We start from the raw sequence: 23,394 nt of genomic DNA on the forward strand, positions 1-23,394 counted from the left end.
TGGGAATTCAAAGAATATATTGGGGTTATAAATACCCTCATTTCTTGCTACTGCCATATAGTGCCAGTTTCTGACTGGTAATTCAAAGAATATATTGGGGTTACGTGCACCCACAATTTTTACTACTGGTATACAGTGCCATTGTCTGACTGGGAATTCAAAGAGTATATTGGGAATACAAATACCCTCATTTCTTGCTACTGCCATATAGTGCCAGTTTCTGACTGGGAATTCAAAGAATATATTGGGGTTACGTGCACCCACAATTTTTACTACTGGTATACAGTGCCATTGTCTGACTGGGAATTTAAAGAGTATATTGGGAATACAAATACCCTCATTTCTTGCTACTGCCATATAGTGCCAGTGTCTGACTGGGAATTCAAAGAATATATTGGGGTTACGTGCACCCACAATTTTTACTACTGGTATACAGTGCCAATTTCTAACTAGGAATTCAAAATGCGCAAGGCTCCCGGAAAGGGACGTGGACGAGGCCGTGGGCGAGGTCGGGGGAATGGTTCTGGGGAGCAAGGTAGCAGTGAAGCCACAGGGCGTCCCGTGCCTACTCCTGTGGGGCAGCAAGCATTGCGCCACTCCACAGTGCCAGGGTTGCTTGCCACATTAACTAAACTGCAGGGTACAAACCTTAGTAGGCCCGAGAACCAGGAACAGGTCTTGCAATGGCTGTCAGAGAACGCTTACAGCACATTGTCCAGCAGCCAGTCAGACTCTGCCTCCTCTCCTCCTATTACCCAACAGTCTTGTCTTCCTTCCTCCCAAAATTCCGAAGCTTTACAGAACAATAACCCAAACTGTCCCTGCTCCCCAGAGCTGTTCTCCGCTCCTTTCATTGTCCCTCAACCTGCCTCTCCACGTCACGATTCCACGAACCTAACAGAGGAGCATCTGTGTCCAGATGCTCAAACACTAGAGTCTCCTCCATCTCCGTTCGATTTGGTGGTGGATGACCAGCAACCCACCCTCATCGACGATGATGTGACGCAGTTGCCGTCAGGGCATCCAGTTGACCGGCGCATTGTGCGGGAGGAGGAGATGAGACAGGAGTTGGAAGAGGAAGTGGTGGATGATGAGGACACTGACCCGACCTGGACAGGGGGGATGTCAAGCGGGGAAAGTAGTGTGGATGTTGAGGCAGGTGCAGCACCAAAAAGGGTAGCTAGAGGCAGAGGCAGAGGTCAGCAGCTTAGGCGAAGCCAGGCCACACCCGGAATCTCCCAAGATGTTCCAGTTCGTACCCAGCCCCGAAAAACTCCCACCTCGAGGGCACGTTTCTCGAAGGTGTGGAGTTTTTTCAAGGAATGCGCCGAGGACAGATATAGTGTTGTCTGCACAATTTGCCTCTCGAAATTGATTAGGGGCTCTGAGAAGAGCAACCTGTCCACCACTTCAATGCGCCGTCATTTGGAATCCAAGCACTGGAATCAGTGGCAGGCAGCAACGGCAGGACAAAGGCCGCCTGCCGTTCACGCCACTGCCACTGCCTCTGCCACTGCCTCTGCCTCTGCCACTGCCACTGCTGACTGTGCTGGCGATGCACTCCAGAGGACGAGCCAGGACACCACTTCATCTGCCTCCGCCACTTTGTTGACTTCTACCTCATCCTCCCCTGGTCCTGTCTTATCTCCTTCTCCTGCACCATCAAAGGCACCATCAGGCGTTTCTTTACAACAACCCACCATCTCTCAGACATTGGAGCGGCGGCAGAAATACACTGCTAACCACCCACACGCGCAAGCCTTGAACGCCAACATCGCTAAACTGCTGGCCCAGGAGATGTTGGCGTTCCGGCTTGTTGAAACTCCCGCCTTCCTGGACCTGATGGCAACTGCGGCACCTCGCTATGCCGTCCCTAGCCGTCACTACTTCTCCCGGTGTGCCGTCCCCGCCTTGCACCAGCACGTGTCACTCAACATCAGGCGGGCCCTTAGTTCCGCGCTTTGCACAAAGGTCCACTTGACCACCGACGCGTGGACAAGTGCATGCGGACAGGGACGCTACATTTCACTGACGGCACACTGGGTGAATGTAGTTGAGGCTGGGACTGCTTCCCAAACTGGCCCGGTGTACCTCGTCTCCCCGCCTAACATTCCTGGCAGGGACACGAGAAGAACACCCCCCTCCTCCTCCTCCTCTACCGCCTCCTCCTCCGCCACCGCCTCCTCCTCCGCCACCGCCTCCTCCTCCGCTGTTAGATTGACCCCAGCTACGAGTTGGAAACGTTGCAGCACTGGCGTTGGTAGACGTCAGCAGGCTGTGCTGAAGCTGATCAGCTTGGGGGACAGACAGCACACTGCCTCCGAGGTGAGGGATGCCCTCCTCGATGAGACGGCAATATGGTTTGAGCCGCTGCACCTGGGCCCAGGCATGGTCGTTTGTGATAACGGCCGGAACCTGGTAGCAGCTCTGGAGCTTGCCGGACTCCAACATGTTCCATGCCTGGCCCACGTCTTCAACCTAGTGGTGCAACGTTTCCTAAAGAGCTACCCCAATGTTCCAGAGCTACTGGTGAAAGTGCGGCGCATGTGCGCCCACTTTCGCAAGTCGACAGTAGCCGCTGCTAGCTTAAAATCTCTCCAGCAACGCCTGCATGTGCCACAACACCGGCTTTTGTGCGACGTCCCCACACGCTGGAACTCAACGTTTCAGATGTTGAATAGAGTGGTTGAGCAGCAGAGACCTTTGATGGAATACCAGCTACAAAACCCTAGGGTGCCACAAAGTCAGCTGCCTCAGTTTCACATCCATGAGTGGCCATGGATGAGAGACCTTTGTGACATCCTACGGGTCTTTGAGGAGTCCACAAGGAGGGTGAGCTCTGAGGATGCGATGGTGAGCCTTACAATCCCGCTCTTGTGTGTTCTGAGAGAATCCCTGATTGACATCAGGGATAACTCAGATCACACAGAGGAGTTAGGGATAGCATCCGATCCGTCACAGCTGGAGAGTAGGTCCACACATCTGTCCGCTTCACTGCGTTTAATGGAGGAGGAGGAGGAGGAGGAGGAGGAAGAAGAGTTGTCCGATGATGTGATGGTGATACAGGAGGCTTCCGGGCAACTTCGAATCGTCCCATTGTTGCAGCGCGGATGGGTAGACATGGAGGATGAGGAGGAAATGGAGATTGAACTTTCCGGTGGGGCCAGAGGAGTCATGCCAACTAACACTGTGGCAGACATGGCTGAGTTCATGTTGGGGTGCTTTACAACCGACAAGCGTATTGTCAAAATCATGGAGGACAACCAGTACTGGATCTTTGCTATCCTTGACCCCCGGTATAAAAACAACATCTCGTCTTTTATTCCGGTAGAGGGGAGGGCCAATCGCATCAATGCTTGCCACAGGCAATTGGTGCAGAATATGATGGAGATGTTTCCAGCATGTGACGTTGGCGGCAGGGAGGGCAGTTCCTCCAGTAGGCAACCAAGTTCTCACCGGTCCACACAAACGAGGGGCACACTGTCTAAGGTCTGGGACACCTTGATGGCACCCCCTCGCCAAAGTGCCGCCACGGAGGGTCCTAGTGTCACCAGGCGTGAGAAGTATAGGCGCATGTTGCGGGAATACCTTTCCGACCACAGCCCTGTCCTCTCCGACCCCTCTGCGCCCTACACGTATTGGGTGTCGAAGTTGGACCTGTGGCTTGAACTTGCCCTATATGCCTTGGAGGTGCTGTCCTGTCCTGCCGCCAGCGTCCTATCTGAGAGGGTGTTCAGTGCAGCCGGTGGCATCATCACTGACAAGCGCACCCGTCTGTCAGCTGAGAGTGCCGACCGGCTCACTTTGATAAAAATGAACCACCACTGGATAGAGCCTTCATTTTTGTGCCCACCTGTGTAAAGCACCCCAACATGAAACTCCATGTCTGTACTCAACCTCTCCAATTCCTCCGCATCCTCATACTCATCCACCATAAGCGTTGCACAATTCTGCTAATACTAGGCTCCCTCCAACATGATTTCCCCCAACTCTGCTGGTTAGAGGCTCCCTCCACCCTGATTTCCACCAACTCTGCTGGTTAGAGGCTCCCTCCACCCTGCTTTCCCACAACTCTGCTGGTTAGAGGCTCCTTCCACCATGAATTTGCCAAAACTGGGCTGTTTAGAGGCTCCCTCCACCATGAATTGGTCCAAACTGGGCTGGTTAGAGGCTCCCTCCACCATTAATTGGTCCAAACTGGGCTGGTTAGAGGCTCCCTCCACCATGAATTTGCACAAACTGGGCTGTTTAGAGGCTCCCTCCACCATGAATTTGCCCAAACTGGGCTGTTTAGAGGCTCCCTCCACCATGAATTGGTCCAAACTGGGTTTTTTAGAGGCTCCCTCCACCATGAATTGGTCCAAACTGGGCTGGTTAGAGGCTCCCTCCACCATGAATTGATCCAAACTGGGGTGGTTAGAGGCTCCCTCCACCATTAATTGGTCCAAACTGGGCTGGTTAGAGGCTCCCTCCACCATTAATTGGTCCAAACTGGGCTGGTTAGAGGCTCCCTCCACCATTAATTGGTCCAAACTGGGCTGGTTAGAGGCTCCCTCCACCATGAATTTGCCCAAACTGGGCTGTTTAGAGGCTCCCTCCACCATGAATTTGCCCAAACTGGGCTGGTTAGAGGCTCCCTCCACCATGAATTGGTCCAAACTGGGGTTTTTAGAGGCTCCCTCCACCATGAATTGGTCCAAACTTGGCTGTTTAGAGGCTCCCTCCACCATTAATTGGTCCAAACTGGGCTGGTTAGAGGCTCCCTCCACCATGAATTGGTCCAAACTGGGTTTTTTAGAGGCTCCCTCCACCATGAATTTGCCCAAACTGGGCTGTTTAGAGGCTCCCTCCACCATGAATTGGTCCAAACTGGGCTGGTTAGAGGCTCCCTCCACCATGAATTTCCCAAAACTTGGCTGTTTAGAGGCTCCCTCCACCATTAATTGGTCCAAACTGGGCTGGTTAGAGGCTCCCTCCACCATGAATTGGTCCAAACTGGGGTTTTTAGAGGCTCCCTCCACCATGAATTGGTCCAAACTTGGCTGTTTAGAGGCTCCCTCCACCATGAATTGGTCCAAACTGGGGTGGTTAGAGGCTCCCTCCACCATTAATTGGTCCAAACTGGGCTGGTTAGAGGCTCCCTCCACCATTAATTGGTCCAAACTGGGCTGGTTAGAGGCTCCCTCCACCATGAATTTGCCCAAACTGGGCTGTTTAGAGGCTCCCTCCACCATGAATTTGCCCAAACTGGGCTGGTTAGAGGCTCCCTCCACCATGAATTGGTCCAAACGGGTTTTTAGAGGCTCCCTTCACCATGAATTGGTCCAAACTTGGCTGTTTAGAGGCTCCCTCCACCATGAATTGGTCCAAACTGGGGTGGTTAGAGGCTCCCTCCACCATTAATTGGTCCAAACTGGGCTGGTTAGAGGCTCCCTCCACCATTAATTGGTCCAAACTGGGCTGGTTAGAGGCTCCCTCCACCATGAATTGGTCCAAACTGGGGTTTTTAGAGGCTCCCTCCACCATGAATTGGTCCAAACTTGGCTGTTTAGAGGCTCCCTCCACCATTAATTGGTCCAAACTGGGCTGGTTAGAGGCTCCCTCCACCATGAATTGGTCCAAACTGGGTTTTTTAGAGGCTCCCTCCACCATGAATTTGCCCAAACTGGGCTGTTTAGAGGCTCCCTCCACCATGAATTGGTCCAAACTGGGTTTTTTAGAGGCTCCCTCCACCATGAATTGGTCCAAACTGGGCTGGTTAGAGGCTCCCTCCACCATGAATTGGTCCAAACTGGGGTGGTTAGAGGCTCCCTCCACCATTAATTGGTCCAAACTGGGCTGGTTAGAGGCTCCCTCCACCATGAATTGGTCCAAACTGGGCTGGTTAGAGGCTCCCTCCACCATTAATTGGTCCAAACTGGGCTGGTTAGAGGCTCCCTCCACCATGAATTTGCCCAAACTGGGCTGTTTAGAGGCTCCCTCCACCATGAATTTGCCCAAACTGGGCTGGTTAGAGGCTCCCTCCACCATGAATTGGTCCAAACTGGGGTTTTTAGAGGCTCCCTCCACCATGAATTGGTCCAAACTTGGCTGTTTAGAGGCTCCCTCCACCATTAATTGGTCCAAACTGGGCTGGTTAGAGGCTCCCTCCACCATTAATTGGTCCAAACTGGGCTGGTTAGAGGCTCCCTCCACCATGAATTGGTCCAAACTGGGGTTTTTAGAGGCTCCCTCCACCATGAATTGGTCCAAACTTGGCTGTTTAGAGGCTCCCTCCACCATTAATTGGTCCAAACTGGGCTGGTTAGAGGCTCCCTCCACCATGAATTGGTCCAAACTGGGTTTTTTAGAGGCTCCCTCCACCATGAATTTGCCCAAACTGGGCTGTTTAGAGGCTCCCTCCACCATGAATTGGTCCAAACTGGGTTTTTTAGAGGCTCCCTCCACCATGAATTGGTCCAAACTGGGCTGGTTAGAGGCTCCCTCCACCATGAATTGGTCCAAACTGGGGTGGTTAGAGGCTCCCTCCACCATTAATTGGTCCAAACTGGGCTGGTTAGAGGCTCCCTCCACCATTAATTGGTCCAAACTGGGCTGGTTAGAGGCTCCCTCCACCATTAATTGGTCCAAACTGGGCTGGTTAGAGGCTCCCTCCACCATGAATTTGCCCAAACTGGGCTGTTTAGAGGCTCCCTCCACCATGAATTTGCCCAAACTGGGCTGGTTAGAGGCTCCCTCCACCATGAATTGGTCCAAACTGGGGTTTTTAGAGGCTCCCTCCACCATGAATTGGTCCAAACTTGGCTGTTTAGAGGCTCCCTCCACCATTAATTGGTCCAAACTGGGCTGGTTAGAGGCTCCCTCCACCATGAATTGGTCCAAACTGGGTTTTTTAGAGGCTCCCTCCACCATGAATTTGCCCAAACTGGGCTGTTTAGAGGCTCCCTCCACCATGAATTGGTCCAAACTGGGGTGGTTAGAGGCTCCCTCCACCATTAATTGGTCCAAACTGGGCTGGTTAGAGGCTCCCTCCACCATTAATTGGTCCAAACTGGGCTGGTTAGAGGCTCCCTCCACCATGAATTTGCCCAAACTGGGCTGGTTAGAGGCTCCCTCCACCATGAATTGGTCCAAACTGGGTTTTTTAGAGGCTCCCTCCACCATGAATTTGCCCAAACTGGGCTGGTTAGAGGCTCCCTCCACCATGAATTGGTCCAAACTGGGGTTTTTAGAGGCTCCCTCCACCATGAATTTGCCCAAACTGGGCTGTTTAGAGGCTCCCTCCACCATGAATTGGTCCAAACTGGGGTTTTTAGAGGCTCCCTCCACCATGAATTGGTCCAAACTGGGCTGGTTAGAGGCTCCCTCCACCATGAATTGGTCCAAACTGGGGTGGTTAGAGGCTCCCTCCACCATTAATTGGTCCAAACTGGGCTGGTTAGAGGCTCCCTCCACCATTAATTGGTCCAAACTGGGCTGGTTAGAGGCTCCCTCCACCATGAATTTGCCCAAACTGGGCTGTTTAGAGGCTCCCTCCACCATGAATTTGCCCAAACTGGGCTGGTTAGAGGCTCCCTCCACCATGAATTGGTCCAAACTGGGGTTTTTAGAGGCTCCCTCCACCATGAATTGGTCCAAACTTGGCTGTTTAGAGGCTCCCTCCACCATTAATTGGTCCAAACTGGGCTGGTTAGAGGCTCCCTCCACCATGAATTGGTCCAAACTGGGTTTTTTAGAGGCTCCCTCCACCATGAATTTGCCCAAACTGGGCTGTTTAGAGGCTCCCTCCACCATGAATTGGTCCAAACTGGGGTGGTTAGAGGCTCCCTCCACCATTAATTGGTCCAAACTGGGCTGGTTAGAGGCTCCCTCCACCATGAATTGGTCCAAACTGGGCTGGTTAGAGGCTCCCTCCACCATGAATTTGCCCAAACTGGGCTGGTTAGAGGCTCCCTCCACCATGAATTGGTCCAAACTGGGTTTTTTAGAGGCTCCCTCCACCATGAATTTGCCCAAACTGGGCTGGTTAGAGGCTCCCTCCACCATGAATTGGTCCAAACTGGGGTTTTTAGAGGCTCCCTCCACCATGAATTTGCCCAAACTCTGCTGGTTAGAGGCTCAATCCACCCTGATTTTCAAAACAAATGTTGGTGCCAACCTCAACTTACTACAAGGGCCAAATTCACTGCTGGTGACAAGCTCTCCTCACTGCAAGTGCCAAATACACATGTTTCAAGGTGTTTTCCTACTGTCAGAGAGGTGGTATTGAGTGTGTAAAGTGTGTAGTTGTTAGGCTGTGATGTTGGGGTAATAGAGGGTCTTTGGTGTGTTAGATGCCCCCAGACATGCTTCCCCTGCTGTCCCAGTGTCATTCCAGAGGTGTTGGCATCATTTCCTGGGGTGTCATAGTGGACTTGGTGACCCTCCAGACACGGATTTGGGTTTCCCCCTTAACGAGTATCTGTTCCCCATAGACTATAATGGGGTTCGAAACCCGTTCGAACACACGAACATTGAGCGGCTGTTCGAATCGAATTTCGAACCTCGAACATTTTAGTGTTCGCTCATCTCTAAAAGGTATATTATTGATCACTGTAATGTGCTCTGTAGTGTGGTGGTGGTAGGTGAATGTGCTTGGAGGAGGTGATAGACTCTCTTTTATAAATCAATGGCCATAAGTCCTTCTTTGGTGGTTAGGACAGCAGTTTTTCCCATGTCAGCATCAATTTCTTGAGTTGGGAATAATTATTTAAACTAACAAACTGAAAAGGCAAAGATTTTACTTCTATTCTATGATCATAGATGGATATACTGTATGATTGTTACACGGGGCCATATTTTATGGACACTAAATTGCACCAACAGTGTCAATCCTGCACCTTTATAGGATAGCACTGATTTTGTATGGGTGTTAAATAATTGGATATAAGACCAGTTTCACTCCTGTCATTTGTGTCTCCTATGGGATCATAAAACTAGTTACATTTTTTTTTCTTTTCTTTTATTTGGTTATAGGCAGAATTTCAGATCAATAAATAATTTTTAAGATTCCATTATTTCCTTATATACAATGTAATCTCATAAGCATCTTGTTGTCAATGTGATGTACAATCTGTTGTGAGGAGACTGTGAAAATGACACATTTCTCATTACTGTTTCTCCACAGTTCTTTACATCAGGGATTTAGCAATGGAGAATTTTTTATTTTTTTTTCAAAGGACATTCTGCATATGTTTCTATGATTTCTGTAGCTAGTTTGTAGTAGTAGCAAGGATAATGGAAGTAGAAACAGCAGATAGAATATCATATGCAGTGACCAAATACTTTGTCTATGCAAAGCAACTGGTTTTAGGCTAAAGCCCCACGTTGTGAAAACACAGCTTTTTTTTTTTTTTTCTTTGCAAATTTTGCTGTGGTTTTTTGAGCCAAAGCAAAGAAGAGCTAGAAAAGGAATGGGAAATATATAGGGAGTACTTGTATTTCTACCTCCATTTAAAAAAAAAAAAGCTGTATTTCTTGAAAGTGGGTCCTCAGCCTCAGGCCTGGTCCCCACATAGTGCAAACACATGGCAAAAACAGGGATTTTTACAGTAATTGCTGAGTAGATGGGATTCTGGCTAATTCCATCCACACATTGCAGAAAAATATTCACAGAGGACATGCAACAGTTTTTTGAAATTGCAGTGTTATGGTAAATCTCTACGGAAACACAGATGTTTTCTGTACAGGTATATTTGAAGCAGAAAGTCCGCAGAGGAAAACTGGAATTTCTGTGAAAAGAGCTTTGGGAAAAACTGCAGTGTGATTCCGCCATGGTGTTTCCCTGTGGCCCCTACATGGGGCCTTAGCCTGTAAAGTATTTTTCCTATACTAGCCATGCTTCTTAGTAGTGGGTGGAATAGCTTAGCTGGGGAGACAGTGTGGGGGTGGGGGCGTAAACTAGTAGTGGGTGGGATAGCTTATCTAGAGAGAATGGGAGGGGGGTTTACGGAGTGAGGATGGTGGAGCAACAGTGACATGGAGGTAGTGTGGAAGGTACACAAGAAACTACATAGTAGGAAGCTAACACCAAGTAAACAAATTCTGACGATACCAGGAGCTCCCACAAAAAACTGAAATAAGTAAATAAGTATTTGGGTGTACTTTTAGCCCATTAATAGCACTAACAGACCTTTATCTCAAGCGCCGGAGTGCACACTGGGAAAGATGACAGTGTGCTGAATTCAGCATGTTGAGGGCTTTCTAGCAGTATGTAATACTGAACATCTATCAGGACATAAAAGGTTCTCTTAAAAGGAGCTCTTCCATGTTTTTAACTTTCTGACAATTGTGTCGATTTTTATTCTATGAATTAATAAAATCTGTGACTTTTTTAATATTGGTGTATTAAAAACATTTCTGGGGGAAGTAACAGTTAAGTGTTTGCATGAACAGTAGTTCAGATGCCAAAGAAAATCTCAAAACAAACCCAAAAGTAAATCCCGATGTCAAACAAAACCCAGATGTGAAGCCCTTAAACCCTTCCATTTACTTGGCAGAGTTTGACAGCCGGGTGTGAACAGGGTAGATGGAGTGCTAAACATAAACTTTAGGCTAGGCTCGCATGAAGGTGAATAATGGCCGTGTGAAGGCCAATTTTGTAATGGACATCACACCATGATTTTTAGAACAGATTGATTTCTGTGTCTATTTACATGTCCAATTTTTATGGCTTGTTTTAACGGCCTTTCCAAAAGTAAAGCATGTTCTATCTTTAACCATTTTCTCAGATCCCTTAATAGACAGAAGTCTATGAAGGATCCATAAAAATGGGTCCCAGATGGATGTAAAACAGCTGTGAAATAATCAGACAACTTTTATCCATTTTAGCTGGAGCATGCTTACGCTTATAATGGAAACTATACTGACTCCAGGTACTACAGTAACCCTACTAGTCAGCAGCGAAAAATAATGATCTGAAGCGTCAGTCCCTATTTATTATAATGTCAAGCCGGCCCCTGATAGCAATACTATCTGTATTACCATTATGTGTGGCCTGAATGCTAGCGTAGCTTTCTACATGCTATATATTGCATAGTACAACATTTGTGAGCATATATTTTCTTACAAAACTGATGTCAGTTCCAGTAATACCTGTTGTGTTAGCTGTGACTTAGATTTTTTTTTCCAAAGACCTGATTGAAAATTTGTTTCCATTGTATTGTGGGAGTAATTCAGCTATTAAAATTCTGCATCAGTGTGTCATTAGTGTGGAAGCGGCTTGATGTGGAAGCAGGATTCCTCATGGGTCCAGTGTGCTTCAGAATTGCAAGCATTCTGGATGGATTATGTTTATATTAAAGAGGACCTTTCACCACCTCCACCAATTCAAGTTCTTAGCATCTGTTAATAGGCGCTGCACCACTAAATCATGTGCCATTGGAATTTATTTTTTAGCACCAACCGATCCCAAGCAACAATTTTGGTGCCTGATGTGCCATTTAAGTTCTGTAATGTCAGAAGAGCGTCCGACAGGAAGACGTGATTCAGAGCTTCAGTCTGAGGCAGCCAGTGTTAGAGCTCAGAATCACACCCCTTGTCTGCTCCTGCCTGACACAGCCCTCCTTACGTACAGAGCCGAAGTAGCATATCAGACACCAAAACTAACAACATTGATTGCTCAGGAATGGTGGGGGCTAGAGAAAAAAATCTAATTGTGGCAGAATCGGTGTCTATTAAATCATGCAAAGAGCCGGACTTGTTGAAGGTGGTGTAAGGTCCTCTTTAAAAAGCTCTTCTGACAATTGTTGTAAACATAAGATGCCATATTATATAGATTCATTATGAAACTGCTAAAATTGTATAGTTTTATGTGTCATTTAGTGTAAAAAAAAAAAAAAAGTTCAGTGTGTGCGTGAGCTTTAGGCATCAAAATCTTTGAGCAAACAGCTTGATTTTTACAGTTATTCATAGAAATTTATAGTTGGTATCACCTTAACTTCATCATGTCTATCCCTTACAGCTATGGGTGACCTTTTGAGCATTAGAATACAATGTTTTCTGGTATTGGTATTTCTTATCATGTACATGAGTACCAGCTGTATAATAATCTTGTATTTTACAGGTAGAACAGTGGTACGCCAATTTAGATTGCGGTGGTAGCGTTATATTCTCATGGTATTGGCAGAGTAATTCATGCCACGATCAGCCTGAAGTGGTGGTTCACAGAGACCTCATTCCTCTCCAATGATTTAGCTTTATCCTTTGTAGTTCAAGGACATATCTAAACAATGAATAGAGAAGACACCTCTGGGAACACTTTCTATAATTATACAAAACTGTGATAAAGTATGATTCAATAGAATAAAATATCAGGCAAGCGCTTTAAGGGCTAACCTTGTGTCATACTGTAGCACCATGGCAAATAAATCTGCTATCAGACCCCCTGGCTACATACGAAACACTGAGAGGAGAGTATGCTAGAATTTATACATGAAATGACCTTTATCTATTATGGGCTCAGCAGAGAGTTAATGAACTCGTTCTAAGAAATAACCTCCAGATCTACTCATACAGTTCTGTGATAAAAATGACCCACTAAATGCCACAAAATGTCCGATAACTTGTTATACATTGTTATTTCATTGTAAATTCAGGCAAATTGTACATGAGAACAGGCCCTAAACGGGTGCCCACTTTTATCATTATATAATTTGTAAGTAAAAAAAAAAAAGTTTCTATATAGCAATTTGAGCTCCTTCCACTCAAAACCGCCTTATAAAATGATTAAATGATAGTTCTCGCTGCTGGTAGGCTCCACAGGGGTGGCTTAGCTGTATACAGTTCAAGCCATTGTAAATTGAACTAAATTAAACAGGTTGTGCCATCAATACAAGTAAGCACATTGGATATAAATTTTAGAGTAACATTGCAAAGTATTGTTATAAAAAAAAATATATTCCTCGCAGTAATATCATTTATTTGCTTGTGGTCCATATACATAGGTCTATCCGTTCTACTGAGGCTCTGATATTCACGTCCATTGGAACACAGTACAGCTTCTGCTGTATTGTCAAACAGAAAGCACAGGCATACTGTATCTTTTTCAGATCCAAAATGCCTCTTGAACCAATAGTTGTGCCATGTAGGAGCAGAAATATATCATTGTGACCACAAATCAATGAAGCAATGAAGAGAGAATCATCTTTTCATGGGTATACAAATCTGCTGGCAAATACACATGGGCTTGATTTAATATATTTGCCTTCAGCGACAAGGGTTCCAGTTCTCCTTTGGAATCTCTGCCCAATGTCACTCCTATAGATGTGAATGATCTTTTTAGTCTCTATCTGTGTGACAGCTGCCTGTAGGCAAATCAAGCAAGTCAGACCCCGCCCCCTGGTGTAATTGCAGGTTGATTTGCATATCTATAAAAAGGATGATTATTTCTGCATTGCTTCATCAGTTTGTGGCCACAAAGGTAAGTTTCTGCTCCTATTAAGAGCCCCTACACAGAACTGTCTTTGGTTTGGGAGCTATTTTGGAACTAATAGACTCCCTTTAAAGATACAGCATGCTTACTTTTTTCAGTTTTTCAATATTCTACTGAGAATTCATGTCTAAAACAGACTTACCACAAGACCTATACATTTTAACCACCGATAGGTGCTATTACAAGCAGATAATTAAGACATTTCTTCAAGAAAATATTTAATATTTTTTCATTATCCTATTATTATAAATGTGAAATGTTTGTGAGTTTGTGGGTTTGTGGCTTTGGATGTTCGGATGTTTGGCGGTCAATCACGCAAAACCCGCTCCACTGATTTGGCTGAAATTTTCCTCAAACATAGTTAATACACCCGATTGCGCAATAGGCTACTTTTGAACACAATAATCCACATAGGTTTTCCACACGAACCTCACAAAAAACAAACTGACCTCACCATCTCTGCAATCTCACACACTTTGGACCATAGCAAGCCCCTAAACTTCACATTACCCCCTACAGCCTAGCACCTAACCCCACACACTCACATATACTTTCCCACTTTCACCCTCACCTTCACCATCCTGCAGGAACCTACCTCTGTCACTCTCCGGACCAGCCATGTTTGCCGACCCCCACCGCTGGGAGGATCAGCAGCACCGCCCACCACACTACTCCACTAGCTTCACAGGAGCATGTGCACTTTGCACACATAAAGAATGTGTTACTAGCACGCCACCATTTTGCGCCTCCACCTTAGGCTGCAGCACAAGAAATCGTGCCTCCAGCCCGCAACAGTACCCGACGCTGCTATCACCTCCCTGCTGTTTCCTCTGCACGATCCATCCACCAGCTCGACACTGGTAAGTTCATGTACGCCATAGCCCTTCCCTTACACAATCGCGCATACACTGCGCTACCCCCGTCATGTCTCCGGTTCCTGCCAACTTTGCGTCCTCCGCCGCCTTCTCTTACCTGTCCCGCGGCTCCCGTCTGTCCCTCGCTGCGCGGAGGCATCCTCCTGCTCATCTCCGCCGCCTACACTTGGCTAGGCTGCCGCCGCGAAGGTTCCTATAGCAGCCGCTAGCTCTCCCACGCCTCACACACAGCTCAGTGTGTCCGGGCTGCTGCAGGCTATGCTACGTAGCCTGCAATAGCACTGGCACGATTATGCAATACATAGCAATACATTACGATTGCAATGCATTGCATTGTTCAGGACACCCCCTGCTGGTGTACAACGGTATTGTTTTGCAAGTTGCTGGATGCAGCCTGCAAACCTCAGTAGCATTAAAATAAAAAAATTAAAAAAAAAAAACAATACTGTGAAACACACATTACCTATCCTCGCCTCCGAAATCCCCCACTCTACTAACTGAACTAAAAATTACGCCTGCATACACTCACACTATTAGGCAATGCATTGCAATACATTAATATTGCAATGCATTGTATTATTCAGCGCACCCCCTGCTCGCCTTCACACCCACTAAACGCCCATGTATTTGCTGAAAATACATGTCTACAAATACACATGTAAGGGTCCATTCACATGGCGTAACGCGGCGCTCATTTGGTGCTTATTTTTACGCCGAGCGCCCCGTTACGGGAACGTCTGCGCCGCACTATTTACGGTGCGCGTTTACAGCCGCGTGTACGCAGCGTTAACACTGCATAAACACGATCGTAGAATTTCACCCGCGACTCGATTTACACATTTCTACAATCACCGCAGACGAAGTCGCGGGTAGCAGCTAGTAATTAATAATAATAATAATAATAATAATACTTTACCAAATTACTTTAAAATGCATTTTGAGTGTACCTATTGCCATTTATATTGATGGCACAACCTCTTTCAAAACACTGTATCAAGTTCCTAAACTCCGACTAGTGTTCTAGGCAGGCATCCAAAATGTCATAATTTTATTCTATGCAAGGCACTTGGAGCTCTTTATAGTTGTTGAAGATCTTTTTATGTATTCAGTACAAAACTTTGATCCTAAAAATCACATTGTTAAGGCCCATTTACAAAAAAAATTGCGGTTAGCATAAGATGAAGGTTTACATTATTCTAAATATTGCACTTGGACAAATTCAGATTAAAATGCCATTATAATAGTAATCTTGTTTAGTAGGAAAAGTTCTATTTCACTTATGGCTGGTCAGTTTTTATCCACAGTGTACAGTCTTTTCTCCATCTACTCTACACAGCACTTTCTTAATTTTCATGCATCTATATGTTTTGCACTTCCAATGTGCATGCACACACATATGTATAGACTATAGTATTCCCTATTAATGTCACATCTGCGATATTGCAGACTGCTAATTATCTCTACCATATTGCCCTAGGGAGACTGAACTGGTGGTCTACAACCTGCTCAAGCTGCAAACGTCTCCTGCCATTAGCTACAACGGGTGATGGGAACTGCCTTCTACATGCTGCCTCTTTGGGTAAGATCCAAACTTCTACTTCTGTTCATCAAGATACCTCATTTACTGTAGTAAACTATACAGGTAGTCCTCGACTTACAACGTTGATCCGTTCCTACGTGGTGTCGTAAACCGGTTTTCAGCGTAAGTCGGAAACATACAGTACTGTACCATATACAGTACAGTACAGTCTTCCTCGGTTCTGAGCCGCTGCACACTAAATCGCGTACTATACAGGGAGAGCTGGCAGCTTGTGTTTATGCGGGAGCTGACTTTTTTTCTCATAGGAATGCATTGACCAGCGTTGATTGGCCAGTGTACAGCATTCGGCCAATCAACGCTGGGGGACTGTGAGGAGGCGGAGTCTAAGATCGGCCCACAATGGAGACTGCTGTGATCCGATCTTAGACTCCGCCTCCTAACAGACAAGCCTCCAGCAGAACCAGCGTTGATTGGCTGAATACTGTACACTGGCCAATCAACGCTGGTCAATGCATTCCTATGAGAAAAAGTCAGCTCCCGCATAAACCCAAGCTGCCAGCTCTCCTGACTAGCAAGGACGAGCCTGCTGCAGAAGCAGCGTTGATTTGCCGAATGCTATAGCATTCAGCAAATCAACGCTGATTCTGAATTGAATCTTTACTGCGATAGTATTCGAACGAGTACTCAATCGAATACTACTCACTCATCTCTAGTCGTAACCACAAAACATCGTAACCCGAGACCGTCATAACCCGAGGACTACCTGTATATGAATAGCTGATCCACTTACTGTACTTATCTACAGTACATACATATATTGCAATGCATCTAATAACGAAAACATGCCCTGGCATCTTTTATCTCTACACTAGTAAGACATTCCATCTTATTCAATTTATGATGTAACTATCAGGTTCTATAAGAAATTGTATAACACCACTAAACCATCCTTTATTGACCCTATACACTATGCTATTATTGCAGTGGTTGGCTGCCACTTTTTGTATTTTGTATAGTTGATACGTATCATCTGCATCTGGGCCCAGTGTCGTCCTATTGGTGGGACTGCCTTTTTGAATTGGAACCATGTGTATGAAACAAAAGCCTATGTATGAATGAAACTTACAGTGCGGGATATCTGCTGTGTATTATACCTTTGTATGTCCATTTGGTTTTATTAGCAAACTGTCTTATGTTTTATACAATAGGAATGTGGGGATTTCATGACCGAGATCTTGTTCTAAGGAAAGCTCTTTATACCATGATGAGAAGCGGCGCAGAGAGGGAAGCACTGAAAAGACGATGGAAGTGGCAGCAGACACAGCAGAATAAGGAGGTATTCATTTCAGTTTCTTAACTCCTGCTGCCTGTACACGTGAAAGCACCTTCTTATAACCACTTTATTAACACACAAAGGCACCTGTCTACAGTGACGTTGTAATTGGACTCTAGTGAATTTCTCCACATTTACCATATTTTACCCTTCCTGCATGCTAAGTACTGCATTCTCTAGAGTCTTCATGGAGTATTGCCAAGGTCACCCTGTAGAATGTCTCAGGAGTATTATCATTGTTGTTTTCACTGGAAGACAAATTATAACCCACTTATCGTGGATGTTATTGATGACGCTGGGGACGCCGTCACTGAATATATACATTATGTCTCTGGCAAACATCTGAGTTATATGCGTACATAAGAATTCTATGCAATCATCATAGTTCCTGGGTGAAAAAGGACAGCCCAAAAATTATGGAAAAATCCAGGCTGGTTGAAGAGCACTTCATCTTTAGTAAATGGGACAGATATGGAGTAGCAGCCACAACTCATGCCAGTAATGGCAATTTTTTCTGAAGGAAAGGAGCCATAATGCGCTAATTTCTTGGTGGCTAATACCCCATATCTGACAGAGTTAGGCTATTCTTAATATTGACCCAAAATAAACCATTATAGTGAATTATATGACAGTATTGGATGTCACAGGTCAGAAGCATTTTATCTCCAAGTGACTACTGTACATTCATGGGAATGAGGACAGCGTGTAATAGAACAGTAGGATCGAAATGTAAATCTATGGGAAAAGGTTCAGTACAACTTGTATTTCATTTACATTTCTCTTATTGTTTGCTCAGCATCTCCTCTAACAAGAAGGGAAGATGGTTCAGCTTGAGATGAAGTCAGCCCTGCATACTTGGTGGAGCAGAGAGAGAAGGCAGTCTTAGCATCATGTCTACCTCAGTACATTAATTGAGATGGACACAGAAAGGGCTATTCATGAAAACAGCAGGTGGCGCTATTTTAACATTATTATTGGAATATCTAGGGATAACCAGGTTAAGCAGGGATTTAAATGAGTAAAATACATATTCTGCTACACATCAATCTGCTCATTTCCTCCTCTTTTATACTACGCTGTATATAGACTAAGCAACAGTTTCAATGCATTAGGTTCCATTTAAAATCTTTTAAGCTTGCACGTATATTATAACCTATGGCCTAAACACCATAAGCCATATATTTACCATTTACCGAACCCTTCCAAAAGGATTATTATTAGTCTTTTTGGTGAAATTGGTGTAATGGCCGTTGATACTAGGTAATGAGAAACATAAGAACTGCTGTAGAAATGGAACATTTTCTTATAGAACTTGACTTCAGTTTGTACTACTGCCATCATTTTGACCTTTTCTTTCAGTCTGGGCTGGTTTACACAGAAGATGAGTGGGAGAGGGAGTGGAATGAGTTGTTAAAGTTGGCCTCCAGTGAGCCTCGAACACACTTCAGCAAGAATGGAGGCTCTGGTGGTGGGTAAGTTTTGTCTATCTAGAAACATCTTGATGGGTGTGAACTCTTTCCTGGGAAGTGAATTCAAATTATCATTTAGAAATACGGATATTTTTTTATTTACCCTCATTTGTCCAGTTTAAGCAAATAAATATCATTTGTATAAAGAGAAGTTCTAACTTTCTCCAATATACTTCCTGTATCAATTCCTCAAGGTTTTTTCTAGTAGATTAAGATCAGTCAAATGCCATTTAATATACAGTCCATGGTCATGTGATAAGCGCACAGGTCATTACAAGACAGAGCTCTGATTACTAAACTGTGATTGTAACAAGCTGTGCACCTGTGTCCATCACATGACCATGGACGGTATATCACATGACTATGGACTGTATATCACATGACCATGGACTGATTTTATCCACTGAAGTAAACAATGAATGACAGAAAACCATGTGGAATTGATTCAGGAGTTATTTTGGAAAATTGTAGAACTTTGTTTTATACAAACGATAACATTTATTTGCTGAAAATGGACAACCCCTTTTAACGCTCCTTTGTTTCATTTTATTATTTCTTTATTTATTTAAAGTTAAATGTATAGGATGCATTGATAAATTACACACTGCGCTCTTTTGTTGTTAAACTATATAATGTGTGTGTTTTTATAATTGCAGTCACCATTCCTCACCTGTCTGCTACTCTTCCTAGTATTCTTACATTAGGCTTTTCACTACTTCTTCTAGTTGGTTTATTGTATTCCTTTTACTACATATATAGTATGTGTGATTGTATATCATTGGCCAGTGGTAATACCGATTAGCACATATTTTTATGGTGATGAGACATGCCTTAATAGAGAAATAGTTAATAATACTTGGTCCCTCTTCACACTAATCGTGTCAGATGGGGCATTAAAGTAATTAGTAGAGGGGTAGTTAATTACACTCGGTCACAGTTCATACTAACAATGTTAGATGAGGCATTGCAATGTTTTAATACAATGTAGTATCAATATTTATACTTCTATGAACATAATGCTGGACATGCGCACTTTAGCTGTATAAAGTGCCATGTTTGGTGATTTCCACTGTGTATAGTCCAGCTAGATCTTCCTGATCATGTGCTGAGCTAATAATCATGAACACAAGTACTGCCTTAAGGGGTTCATGGCTTTGTATATGAAATATTTTATGTGTAATTGTTTTTAATATATAGGAGCACAGGAAAGGCTCAATTGAAGATCTGAAATGTCACTACGTGGTGAATAAAGACATGTTTTTTGTTTTGTTTTTTACTTTAACCTTGGAGTTCTGCTTATTTTTTCGCTATATCTACTATAATTCATGGGATAGAGGATGTTACAGATCAGTGAGGGTCTGACTGATGTAACCACCACCAGTCATGAGAATTGAGGCACTTTGCACCAGACTTTGTATAAAGCATTTGCCTCTACCCATTTTACATGAATGGGTCTGACAGAGATAGTTGATGTGTAGATTAGATACATACAGTAGATGGCACATATACAAATGTATATAGATTACATGTATATAAATAGCAGGCATGGAATTTGTATATAGTGATTGCCACTGAATCTAGATTATAGACACACTTTAAAGAGTATATAACTCCAGAAGTATTACATATGGCAAATATGGCCACTAGCGATATGGGATGGCTCTTCTGCTGTTTCGGATAGGTGTCCGATTCCTTCCACGTGTCTCTTTGCTTCCTAGCGTCTATCATTAATAAAAAATATTAGCTGCTCCAGTTTTCTAAATGCAGGCCTATTTTTTTACGCTGTCAGCAATGCTTATAAATCATCGGGCTGGCAGCTAGGACAGGATGTTATTGCTAAAATAGGAATGTTTGCCTGATATGCCCTCCTTGGTTTTCCTTAGCACTGTGTGGGCTGCTTCATGGTACCTGTACTGTGTAGAATGATAGTACTGTGTGCTTAGTCATAGGGTGAGTCACTCTGGTTGGTGGTCTTAACTTCTGTTAGTACCACTTCTTCACGTAACCTGTCACATCTAGTATTTGCTTTTAACAGTGGGAAACGGGATGCGAGTTGCAAATTTCTCATTTTTAAGCAGAAGGTTTTTAGGTGATCTAAGAAGCTCCATTCATAGAGGCATAGTAAGACATACCATAGCAAACTTTCAGGTGTATATCCTAACTCTTATTATCCCAGCTACACCTCCATAATAAATCCTGGTTTTGTTTCCTAGTTCTTTGTTCTTAAGTTCCCAGATGTGAAATGTTGCCCATGACTTGTTCTGAATAATAATGTAGACCCATGAATAATTGTAAGGTATATAGTAGTGCTGTTGTCGTAATATAATAGCAAGGCTGTTGTGACTGCCACATTACCAATTACCGGAAATTACTGAGAATATTGTGTCTGATACAGAGCAATGTGCATAATGTACAATAGTAACCAACACATCGCAGTGTTGTTTAGAGTGCGTTCACACGGAGTAACGTTCCGCATGACCTGGCACGTATACGGCGTGTGAGATTTTGAGCGCCGTATATGCTCACATTGATTTCAATGGGAGCCTGGATCATATACGCCGCGTTATTTTGCGGCGTATACGATCCAGGCTCCCATTGAAATCAATGGGAGCGTATACGGCGCTCAAAATTTCACACGCCGTATATGTGCCAGGTCACGCGGCACGTTACTCCGTGTGAACGCACCGTTACAGAGATGTTACTGCTAGAACATTGCCCATCCAGTGCCAGTACACACATCTGCCAGTTGCAACGGCCTTAAAATACAGGACACTGGAGCCTTCAATGGTCTTATGATCAGGCTCCAAATCAACTGCTGGGTAAAGCAGTTTTTCTAAATTCACACCTCATCACATATCCACAAGATAGGTAAGGCTGAATACGGGGTATTTTGGTCAGGATTTTGAGGCCGTATCAGCCTCAAAATCCTGACCAAAAAGACTGCTCCCATTGAAATCAATGATAGCCGGTCAGTTCTTTTTTGCGGGAGCGGTTTGTTCCAGCTCCCGGAAAAAAAGAATGTACATGCTCATTCTACAGGCGGAATAACTTTTAGCTCTGGAGTTGGAGATCAGTGCTGGTTAAGGCTGTTGGGCTGCAGCATTTATATATGTTGCATGTTTGGGTTGGGTATTCAAGAGTCACATTTTACCATTTCAAAGGCCTTTGCCATGGATTATTCGTTAAAAATATCACTATTTCAGAAAACTGAAAACAAAGCTGGGAATATTAGGGAAAAGTAATATGAGGCATCCACAATGAGCAGCTGACTAAACTCCAGACTCTGCAATCAGCAAAGCATGATTACCATCAAATACCCTAGTTGGCCTCCGCTACGCCGCGCCATATCTGTTGCCTGATTGTATGCATTTTTTTCCGAATCCATTTGCACTCGCTTGAAAGAATTAGCTAAGCGGCAGCGATTATGAATGCATTCATTAAATCTCAGGCTAAATGTATTTTTAAATGCTTCAGATTAACTGTGATAAAAGTGTACCAGACTCTAGAGATTGCCGTTATGTGCTATTATAGAACCACATACCCATCTGGGGGAATAAATAGTGTATTAATGGAGATATATGATGAATAAGCCTGCGTACAGACAGTGCTTGTGTTGTCACATTTCATGAAAAACCCTCTTGACGCTTCTCGATACAGGTTCTTATAATGAGTTTTTTTTTTTTTATAATCATCCAAGCCTTGCTCTCTGTGTATGCTGAGAAATTTCCTATAGAGCAGCATTAACATATGGTCTTCACATTTGTTGTTTGGCTCACTTCACACAATGGCTTTGGATTGTCATCTGCATTATTATTTCCTTGATACAAATAGCAAATACTGTATATTCCTATGACACATATAAGCATCGACTTTTGTTAATAATTTCCCTTGTCCTGCAAGCATACATGTCTATTTAGGCAAGGTTTACATATATAATTTCTATTCTTAAAGGTATTCTATCATTAAAAAGACATTTTTTTGTCCCTAACACATAGGAATAGCCTTAATAAAGGCTATTCTTCTCCTACCTTTAGATGTCTTCTCCGTGCTGCTGTTCAGTAGAGATCCCAGTTTTCTTCTGTATACAAATGCGTTCTCTCGCAGCACTGGGGGCGATCCCCAGCGCTCAAACAGCACTGGGGCGTCCCCAATGCTGCGAGAGAAATCTTTAGCGACGCTTCTATTTTCTTCTGGAACGTCCTCTCCCTGTGTCTTCTTCCATCCTGGCTTTCAATCTCCTAGGTCTCGGGCCTCGGGCAGAGCAGACTGTGCATGCCCGCGGCCACAAGAAAAATGGCCACTTACACAATAAGCTGTGTAAGTGGCCATTTACACAGTAAGCTGGTATAAGCGGCCATTTTCTTGTGGCCTGTGGGCATGCGCAGTCGGCTCTGCCCGAGGCCTAGAAGATTGAAACCCAGGACGGAAGAAGACATGGGGAGAGGGAGGTCCAGAAGAAGATCGAGGAGTCGCTGGAGATTTTGAGCTCTGGGGACCGCCCCCAGTGCTGCGAGAGAACTCATTTGCATACAGAAGAAAATCCAGATTTCTACTGAACGGCGGTGCGGGGAAAACATCTAGGTAGGAGAAAAAGGCTATTTTTTACGTGTTAGGGACCAACAATGTCATTTTATTGATAGAATCCCTTTAAGGCTAAAGCCCCACATTGCAGAAAAAAAGCAGCTTTTTACCAACAAACTGAATGA

At 44.6% G+C, this 23,394-nt stretch overlaps 1 protein-coding gene across 3 annotated transcripts in view; it reads left to right on the forward strand.

The window, feature by feature from the left end:
* OTUD7A (OTU deubiquitinase 7A) overlaps nucleotides 1-23,394 on the forward strand; it is a 187,757-nt gene that overhangs the window by 137,364 nt on the left and 26,999 nt on the right. For all 3 annotated transcript variants that reach the window (XM_075273582.1, XM_075273583.1, XM_075273584.1), the window contains 3 exons: nucleotides 15,824-15,925; nucleotides 17,095-17,222; nucleotides 18,579-18,691. In XM_075273582.1, coding sequence (XP_075129683.1) covers nucleotides 15,824-15,925; nucleotides 17,095-17,222; nucleotides 18,579-18,691 — 343 coding nt within the window. The remainder of the gene's footprint in view (nucleotides 1-15,823; nucleotides 15,926-17,094; nucleotides 17,223-18,578; nucleotides 18,692-23,394) is intronic.

This window comes from Leptodactylus fuscus, chromosome 5 (assembly GCF_031893055.1).
Source record: "Leptodactylus fuscus isolate aLepFus1 chromosome 5, aLepFus1.hap2, whole genome shotgun sequence".
Taxonomy (NCBI): Eukaryota; Metazoa; Chordata; class Amphibia; order Anura; family Leptodactylidae; genus Leptodactylus; species Leptodactylus fuscus.